Source organism: Pygoscelis adeliae, unplaced genomic scaffold, assembly GCF_000699105.1.
Source record: "Pygoscelis adeliae isolate BGI_AS28 unplaced genomic scaffold, ASM69910v1 Scaffold17, whole genome shotgun sequence".
NCBI lineage: Eukaryota > Metazoa > Chordata > Aves > Sphenisciformes > Spheniscidae > Pygoscelis > Pygoscelis adeliae.
The window spans coordinates 1,150,085-1,160,063 of NW_008825234.1; the positions used below are offsets into that span (position 1 = coordinate 1,150,085).

At 38.5% G+C, this 9,979-nt stretch overlaps 1 protein-coding gene across 1 annotated transcript in view; it reads left to right on the forward strand.

The window, feature by feature from the left end:
• Positions 1 to 9,518, forward strand: part of SNTG2 (syntrophin, gamma 2) — a 194,029-nt gene extending 184,511 nt beyond the window's left edge. The window contains exon 17 of the mRNA XM_009329305.1: positions 9,387 to 9,518. Coding sequence (XP_009327580.1) covers positions 9,387 to 9,518 — 132 coding nt within the window. The remainder of the gene's footprint in view (positions 1 to 9,386) is intronic.
• Positions 9,519 to 9,979: the final 461 nt, after the last annotated feature.

The window sequence follows — 9,979 nt, forward strand, 5'->3', positions numbered from 1 at the left end:
GCCAGGCCCAGAGAGTGGTGGTGAATGGAGTTCAATCCAGTTGGCGGCCGGTCACAAGTGGTGTTCCCCAGGGCTCAGTATTGGAGCCAGTTCTATTTAATATCTTTATCAATGATCTGGACAAGGGGTTCAAGTGCACCCTCAGAAAGTTTGCAGATGACATCAAGTTGGGCGGGAGTGTTGATCTGCTCAAGGGTAGAAAGGCTCTACAGCAGGATCTGGACAGGCTGGATCGATGGCCCGAGGCCAGTTGTATGAGGTTCCACAATGCTAAGTGCCAGGTCCAGCACTTGGGTCACAACAACCCCATGCAATGTTACAGGCTTGGGGAAGAGTGGCTGGAAAGCTGCCTGGCGGAAAAGGACCTGGGGGTGCTGGTCGACAGCTGCCAGCAGTGTGCCCAGGCAGCCAAGAAGGCCAATGGCATCCTGGCTTGTATCAGAAATAGTGTGGCCAGCAGAGATAGGGAAGTGATCGTGCCCCTGTACTCGGCCCTGGTGAGGCCACACCTCGAATACTGTGTTCAGTTTTGGGCCCCTCGCTACAAGAAGGACGTTGAAGTGCTGGAGCATGTCCAGAGAAGGGCAACGAAGCTGGTGAAGGGTCTAGAGCACAAGTCTTATGAAGAGTGGCTGAGGGAACTGGGGTTGTTTAGGCTGGAGAAAAGGAGGCTGAGGGGAGACCTTATCACTCTCTACAACTACCTGAAGGGAGGTTGTAGCAAGGTTGTAGGTGTCGGTCTCTTCTCCCAAGTAACAAGCGATAAGGCAAGAGGAAATGGCCTCCAGTTGTGCCAGGGGAGTTTTAGATTGGATATTAGGAAAAATTTCTTCACCAAAAGGGTTGTCAAGCATTGGAACAGGCTGCCCAGGGAAGTGGTTGAGTCACCATCCCTGTGGTGCTTAAGGACATGGTTTAATGATGGACTTGGCAGTGCTAAGTTAACAGTTGGACTTGATGATCTTAGGGGTCTTTTCCAACCTAAATGATTCTATGAATCTCTCTGTAAATTTTAAGCCAAGTGCTTCTTCCTGTGCACTTCAGTTTTAGGTGAAGAACAATACATTTTTCCCTTTAAAAAGTTTTCCGTTCGAAGGAGCTAATAAGGCCTAGATTCCTGTCAGTTGTTTCTCCTTCAGGTCCTTCATATTCCCTACAACTTCCCCTCAGTTTCCCACTTCAGTACTGCCCTGCCTTTAATACTTCCAATAATAACTCCACTTCAACTCCTTGAAATCTCCCAAAAGTCATTGCAATGACTGCAATGGACTGCCAAGTCCCAGCATATTTTTATCCAGCCTGACAGAAAAAAAAAGCTGGAAAAAGCTGTTGCAGCTGGTTTGTAGGTTTGTGTGTATTACCCATGTATAATGGGTGGCCAAGGGACCCCTGCCCCGGCTGCTGTTCAAGGCAGGAAAGGACAATGCTCTCCCTGCCTTCACTTCCCTGCAGGGTGGTAACAAGAACTCCCAATCCCTGCCAACAACTTCTGCTACACTTCAAGGAATTCAGCTCCTTTGAAGTGTCCACCTCTTCAACAAATAGGGCAAAAATTGCACACATATGTGATTTCATCACTTCATTTCTGAAGGAAATCAGACTTTTTTTTAGAAGAGATACTTAAAAATTCTGACATTGCAACATAGCATGTAAATGTATCTGTATGAAGGAGTAGCTCTGCGACTATTTTGAAAGGGGGAGGAGAGTGGTTGATTATGAAGTATTCCTGGATTGTGGCATTCATGTGGAGTTTGAATCATCAACTCTCACTTGGATCAGCAGTGTGGAATTCTTTGAGCTGGAGATTCCTTTTCATGTCCCTTTGGTGGGGGGCTCTTAAAACTGTGTGCTCTTCAGCCAGATGGAGCGTGTTGACTACACATGTGCCTCTTACACATAAGAAGTTCATATGCAAAAAGATACTTGCTTTTGTCTTTTCTTAACAGTTACAACTAAAAAAAGACATGAAAACAAGAAGAAAAAAAAATCTCTGAATAGTAGTAGGAGAGAGCTGAAGGCATGAAGGCAAGTAATAATTCATAGTTTACTGTGGAAACTGAGTAAATAGCGAATGAGAAAGATAGGTTACATGCTTTTTTGTTTGCTCCAGTTATCAAAAAAATGCAATTACATCCCACATTACAATTAAGATCAAGGGGTTATAAACACAAACCAGAATATGAAAGGAAGGTGGTTGAAATATTTTTAAATGTTAGTTTTTGCAGTATTTAGGAGCCAGTGAAAGTTATGTTTGAGAAGTCCAGGTAGATGGGTAAGATTACAGAGAGAGAAAACATAGCAGCTTTTGGGGGGTTTTTTGGTTTTTTGTTTTTAAAAGAAAGGGGATCAAGAGGAGACATAGAGACTTACAGACCAGTCAGCCTAACTTTAATAGTAGAAAAATAACAAGATTATTAAATAAACACCAAGATTATTAAATAAATAATTTGTAATTATAGAGAGAATAATAAAGTGATAGGAAACTATCAAGGTGGATTTTTGAGAAGAGACTGTAGTAAAATTGCCTCATTTCCATTTTATTACAGGCTAACTACTCTGGAGGGAAACAATACACATGATCTGTCTTGACTTTATTAAGGCTTAAACATAGTCCCACATGATGTTCTCATAAATAATTTTGGTAAATAGTACCTAAGTTAAGTTACCATAAAAAAAGTTAAGAGTGATTGAAAAAGAAATTCTAAAAGTAGATTCCATTATTTGCTTGCAAAATGGAAGAATATAACATACCCAAATTTGCCTCATCCGGATTCACATCTCTTTAATTTCCTACCTGGTGGAAGTCTGAAGCTGGAGCACGCTCAGTGAAAATTATATCTTTATATAATATAAGTTTTCCAAGTAAATTTTCCAATGAACAAATGTGAGCAGATTTCACAGGAATAGTGGAAAAGAAAAGATGGAATTATATTTTAACAATTCTTTCATGCTAAGAACAGAAAGAGAGTTTATTTATCTTTCTTCACTACATTTGGTCTTTTACTAACTTGGTCTCAAATATTTCATTGAAGAAAGAAAGAAAAGAAATCATAGTGTCACTAAACTATTGTGAGCCATATTAAAGCTTCAACTAATTGTTGCTCGTCTCATACATTTCTTGTCTGTTACACATATAACTTAAAAGCCCTGCATATTTATCTGAGTGTATTCAGTATTCTTTCTTCACTGACTTCAAGCCTCAACTCTTCTGTAATTTCACAGTGGTACAATGTGATCTGATTTTGCAATTAGACTCTGCAGCAGTTTTGCAGAAAATCCTATTCTCTTTAAAACAGGAGAACTTCAGGAGAGTGATCAAGGACAGGTCAGCAACCGTATTTCTTTCTTTAGATTTACTGTATTCATCTGAGAGGATATTTATTCCATATTAGTACTGTTGAGAGATATGGCAAATTAAGAAGTGTGCAAGCAAAGCTCTCTCTTTACAGCAACATTAATCTCTAGCATCAATAAAGCGTAATCTAGGACTCAAGCCCTTCTTTATTTTTATTAACATGGGTCTTTTGTTGCTGAAGTCTGGCAGTTTACTTCTGAACATCTTGAGAGCTTGAAAAACATTTGCAAGATGACAGTAGATAAGAATTAAGATTTTGCCTATGTGACAGTATTGGACAGTCTGATTGCTTTTGGAAATGTATTTTAATATTTGCTGGAATGGATGAATTTAGTTGGCTGCTCCTAGACAAGCATCTCCAAAACAACTTTTCAGATGGGTTTCTTATGCATTAGCAAAGTTTGCATCTGCCAATGCAACATTTAAGTGTTCCAGATTTAGCAGTAGACAGTGGCATTTGGAATCACTCAAGCTGAAAGTAAAAGCCATTTGACTCTTCCAGATCCCTGTAGAACACTGTTAAAAGACTTAAGTACAATTGATAGAGTTGCAATTCATCTGGCACTGAATGTTGGCATCATAGATCTGGTTCTTATGCTTGCGCGGTAAGAGCACCATTTTAGCTTATCCTCCTGCTCTTTGTGCAAATGACAGTCACAAAGAGGAGGCCAAATAAAGTTCATAGCTGAAGAAGCTTTCATGCCATAGTTGGTAATTTATCTTTGTGTGTTTATAACAGTCTTAACAAGCTGTACAATACTAAAATATTGGTTCTTCTCAACCGTGATATGGCAACCAAGCCCTGGTATACTTGCTGAGATATAGAACTGAATGTAAAACTTCCTCTCCTTTTTTGACTTCCATGTGGACTGGAGCTAAAACTTAGATATCTTTATCTGTTCTTTTTTTACAAAAGATATGGTTATCATTTCAATCTGATTGAAAGAACATGCTGAAGAATACAGTAGTAATAGTTGTGCTCTTGTCAACAACTACTAAACACTGAAGCTTGCCAGTGTCCTTAAAGAAGTCATGAAATGCACAGGGCACAATAACACTATCTGTCAGTGTCTCCATTATCTGCCTTTTATGTAATACAGGATCATGTCTTGTTCAAATAGTGATTCAACAGCTCTCGGAAGTAATCAATAAAATTAAGTGTGTGTGTGGTAATGATGCAACAGGCCTGTCAAGCTCTTTATGATATCTAATAAATCCAACTCTCATAGGTGAGTGGATGAAACAAGAACATATATTTTTCTTACTTGTCTGTGCACATACAGTGATCAAGGTCAGTGCAGTGTGCACATTTTTTATATTCTCAGTACCAGCAGGCAGTTTTTGCAGTCTTGTCCTCCCACTGCTTTAATCCAATCTTTTATGTTCTTCTCTTGCTGTCTTCCTTCTAGTGCCTTTGTTGTACTTAATCCACTTATTAGGATACATAGTAAACTGAAATAGCTTTGGTTATTGAAATATTAGACATGCACAGATTCTTCTAAATACACCTAAAATAAACTGACAATCTTAATTAAAGAAAAAAGCAGCAATCACAGATAAGGCAAGCAAGCAGAACAGTGCTGTTAGATGATATAGAGCAAATAAAACTACCAGTTACTCAGTCATCTGCCTGGCCGGGTATGGAAAGAAATGTTACTTAAAAAAAAAAAAAAAAAAGAAAAGCAAATTATCAGAGCAATGCATTTGTTTGAAAGAAGTGACATTGGTGTTATTTTCTAGGAAAAATTCACATTGCATTCTAAACCTGGAGGGGCCAAATTCCACTCTAAAAACCATATTCCAGATGGTCTCTTGCTAAGAAACATATTGTCTTCATGTCCTCTGACTATGCAACATCTACATTTCCCCAAGCCAGAAGGCCATCCCTATCTTTTACCAAATCCGTATTTCTGAACTACCCCCGAGTCGTCTTCCCCTTTCCCTGTTGTAATCTGCATGCAAGGCATATCCGTCAGCAGAACACCAGTTCTCTGAGCAACCTCTATCCTGAGCCTGCGCAAATCTGTACCCCAACTTCTGCTTTGGATATACGTGACTATTCCCCAACATCTGTACCTGACTAGCCAGCTCCAGGATTGTGAAGGCAGCCAGCGCAGACATCAAACACAAAGCACCGCAGCCTCACCCCCATTTGTGGTCTCCTGTGTCAAATAGGACTGTGATCAGCTGCATTTCTGGGAGTTTCTGGTGCATGAGGCCTCAGGTGAATCCCACGTCTCTGATACTACCATAGCTGACCATATCTAACTGAGCCCTGCAAGAGGACACCTCCAGAGCTCTGCTTCTCTTTTACGATCCCAGACGATCACTCACCCCCACAGATAACCTAACATAAAATAGTGAAGACATGAGAGAGCATGAGGGAAGCGAACCAGCTGGTAAACTGCATGAGGAGTGCTTACATGCCACCTATTTGGCTACCCAGCTCTGTAACAACTTTCAAAACTAGCACCACTCTTGAAAATAATCCCCCTGACTGAGGGACCTGCAGTATTAACTGGAGAAAATAGTGTTGTCTTCACATAAAACATAGGTTTAGCAATACTGCTCCTCTTTCAACTGTATGTAGATTTTCTTTTATAGAAATAAGAGCATATCATTAGTATTCAAAAGGTTATTCACAACAGATTAGCTAACTTCTTTCAGATACACAAGAGGGACTACTGCAGTTTGATCCATACTCTGAACTCTGATAGAAACAAAGAGGACTCTGCAGTAGGGTCATTGGGAAGGACTGACTCCCAGTGATGAGACATTCCTGTCTTTGCTCTTTTCTTATCCCAAAACTCTCCACATAACCTTGTTAAAGCAGTCTGAAATCCTGCCTACAATCTGTGTTAGGTTACCTCTGATTGCTTATCTTGATAAACGTATAGATGAGAAGTGCACAAAGCCAGAGTAGAGGGATGGAAAGCTACTTCTCTCAGTTCGTTTGGCTGCATTCAGCCAGTGTGTTGAATGTCAGAACCTGAGGTGAAACTGTTGGATGATTTCAGTTGATTTTGGAGCAAATCTAAGATTAATGTGACTGGTTTTATATTTTAGAATTTATTGTTTTTAAAGATGGTAATTCAGGAGATGTAAACCTTTGACTTGAGCCAAGAACTGATATACTGAGGCCTGTATTATTTCATATTGACTTGTATTTCATTAATAATCATGATTGTGTACTTCATTTTAGTTTTATAAAACTTAGACAATGAAAGTTAAATAACGGCACTATTTTTTTTCTGAAAGTGTTTATATTAATATTGTTTAATATTTACAGTAGACATCTACTATCAATACAGTATATTTTAAGAAACTTATTCCCATACTTGCTCCATAACTATAAATCAAAATAGAAAAAGCAGATTTTTAGTGCCCCAAAAAATCAGAATAAAGATTACATGGGCTTAAATTCCTCAAAGGATTTTAACCAACATTCATGCTTCGTTTTTCTTTCACAAGATCTCATTTTGAGTATGAGGCCCAAATGGTTACTTCATCAACCAAATGCCAGTTATTAACAGTTACCTAAGTGCTTAGTTTGATACAAGTTCTCAAGAGATTTTTCTTCTTTTAGGATAATTATTTCTTAATTTATTGACTAGCAAGTATGCAAAAGCAGAAGTTTGAGAGAGTTTTGCCTCTTCCCTCAATGTTACCTTATTTTCTCCTTATTTAACTAGGTATGAATGATAGTAAATAGCACTGCTTATCGGTTATATTGGTTTATGCCTCTATTTTTTTAATTAGGAGTGTTTTGTGTTTGCTGTTCTTTTATAATCTTGGAAGTGTCAGTTTGTAATTTGTATTAGATATCAAATTATAATAATCTGTTTTAAATTGCTTATTACTTCAACTGTTGGCATCAAAAATGGCTATGCATTGTTTCTGAATTCAGCTATTTTTTCTTGGAAAGTTGTAGGAAAACCAGTCAGTAATTTCAGAGAATTTTTGAAGGGAGGGGAGAGTCATTTCATTTATGTTAACACATTCTTAAAGCTGTTTAATTGAGAAATTCTTGTGTTTCCAGGCTCTGGAAGGACTTAAAATTTGTTTGTCTGATGATGATCCACCCAAGACAAATCATTATACACATCTAAAAATCTCTGTGTACATATTCTTTGCAGGACCTAGGGGCCGAAAGCATTGTTTGTTCTCTGAGGCTTCTGTGTGCACTGAGAATGCATTATAAGGAGGACAGTTTGCTGCCAAAACTTTCTCTGTTCCAAGGCTACTGTATCTGAGAAGGTCTTTCCCTGTAGTTTTTGTGGGTGTTTCACAGAGGATAAAGGCATTTGTAAGGCCTGTTATACCACGGGAAAAGCATATCTTGGGAGCCTGTTGAATATCATTCTATTACTCTTATTGTCCAGTACTATTACTTATTGTCACCTTATGCTGGAGAGAGTAGACAACAACAGAAAATTACATTTTTCTGTGAATAATAAATTTGATTAGTGGGAAATAAAATCCCGGAGACAATAAACTGTATGTGCCTGAGGCTGTAAAGAAACTGTGCACAATTTTTTAAAAAAATCAGTAGAATCTCATCATCATGAGGTAGAGCCCTCAAATATTGTCAGGGTGTAATGGTTTCTTTCTGCCACTCCTTGTTTCTCTTTTCCTTTGCTGCTCCTTGCTTCTTACTCATTTCCTCTGCTCCAGTGTGGCTCCTCCATCGGTTGTGGTCCCTTCGGGGGTGTTATCTGCTCTGCCATGGAACACCTCCTAATGCACTGGCCTTGTTGCCTTTGTGGGGAATTTACGGCCTTTTCTTAAATGTGTTTTCCCAGAGGTGCCACCATTTTGGCTGCTGGGCTCAGCCGTGCCCTGCGGTGGGTCGGTTGGAGCCGGCTGGAACCGGCTGTGTCAGGCACGGGACAGCCCCGGCCTCTCCTCACAGAGGCCGCCCTGCAGCTCCCCTCACTACCAAAAATTTCTCAGTTATGCCCAATATAGGGTCACAAAATCATGCCCCACAAATACTAGCAAACAATTTAAGACATTCATTAGTAGTAAAACCACTCCTGCCTAGTAAATACAAGACCTTTGATATCAAAATGGTGTGATGGTGAGCTTTTCTGGAGCAGTAACCTTGAATTCCAAATATTCTGTTTGAGGCAATTTTGTTGAGAAGATACCATAAAATACTGTGATAGGAAAAGCAGAAGTCCAGTGCTTTGACACTGGCAAGCATACAGAGTGTGCCTTGATAAACTACTATTTAGGCAACACGTTGTTGAAAACAAATGTCTTCTCCCCAAACCAAAAACTGTCCCAAATGTCCCCACAATATATTTACCAGCTACTTTACAAATAGTAGTATCATGTAAATTGAAGACGTTTATCATATTTGTTGTCATTGTGTCAAAATATCACTCCATTTCTTTCTGGGGAGACTGGGAAAAAGAAATTTAACTTGTGCACAGAAGATGAAATATGTTATAAAAAGTCAAGGGAATTTGAGAACTGCGTACGAGTAACTCTGCCTTTCTCTGTGAATTAGGGCATATGAACTTCAAACCCAGCCGTATTTCTATACGCAGGCTGTGGTGTGACTTTACTTTAGCTTCCACTCTGCCTCTGGCCTCCCAGCTTGCTTATCTGACTCTCCTTCAGAGGCTGCCAAAGTATGTGTCCTCCACACCCTCTCTGGCTGTGACTTGACACCACATCATCCCCAAACATTCTTAACTTATCAAATATTTTTAAATATATTGCAATATTTGAATGTTCTTGCAAGTTGAACGCTTTCATTGTCCAAGCTGAGTAAAATGTAAACAATAAAGTAGCACAGAGTGAAAACTAAATTGACATGCGGAACTGCCAGTGAACGAGGTATAGATATACATCTATTCTTAACACTTTTAACTTTACAGTTCCCTATAAAGATTAAAATTTTCATTTGAAGTCCATTTTTGTTTGCTGACTAGTCTGTTCTGTATTTATGTAAAATGTTTATAAACCTGAATATGAATTCACATTTTCTCTTCTTTTTTTTTCCTCTTACTTCCTCTTTCAGGAACTTGAATTTCAGGATCTGACGGCAGTTTTACACTGTATTCACTCCTTTATAGCAGCAAAAGTGGCATCTGTGGATCCAGTATTCATAGACAGTCAGAGCATTGCAAGAAAATATATGTATAGTAACTGATATCAGATTATATGTTGTGACTATGGAAAATAAATTATTTTCTTAAAGAAAGTAGTTATTTCATGCACAATATTGCAACTTTGTGATTTTATAAGAAGTCTATTGTTGTGTTATCTGTAACGTTAAGAGTTTTCACAATTTGTTAAACATTTTAAATCTATGAGTTAACAAATATTAAGTCAAACTGAATCAGTTTGTCATCTTCAGCATTAATACAAAATTCTGAGCGAATATTCATTCAAAAATATGTTATGTCATTTTGATTTCTGCTGTCATGGTCATACATACTCCCCCATATTACATAGAAACGTGGAATAACATCTGAAAAGTGTGTATCCAAAATTTGGCCTCTAAGTCTGTTTTGAAAAGTTCTGGGCACACAGACAATTTCTACAGCAGAAAAAGAACTAATTATTGAAGACAACTGCCATAGGAATTGGACTTTTATCTTGCTTTGATAT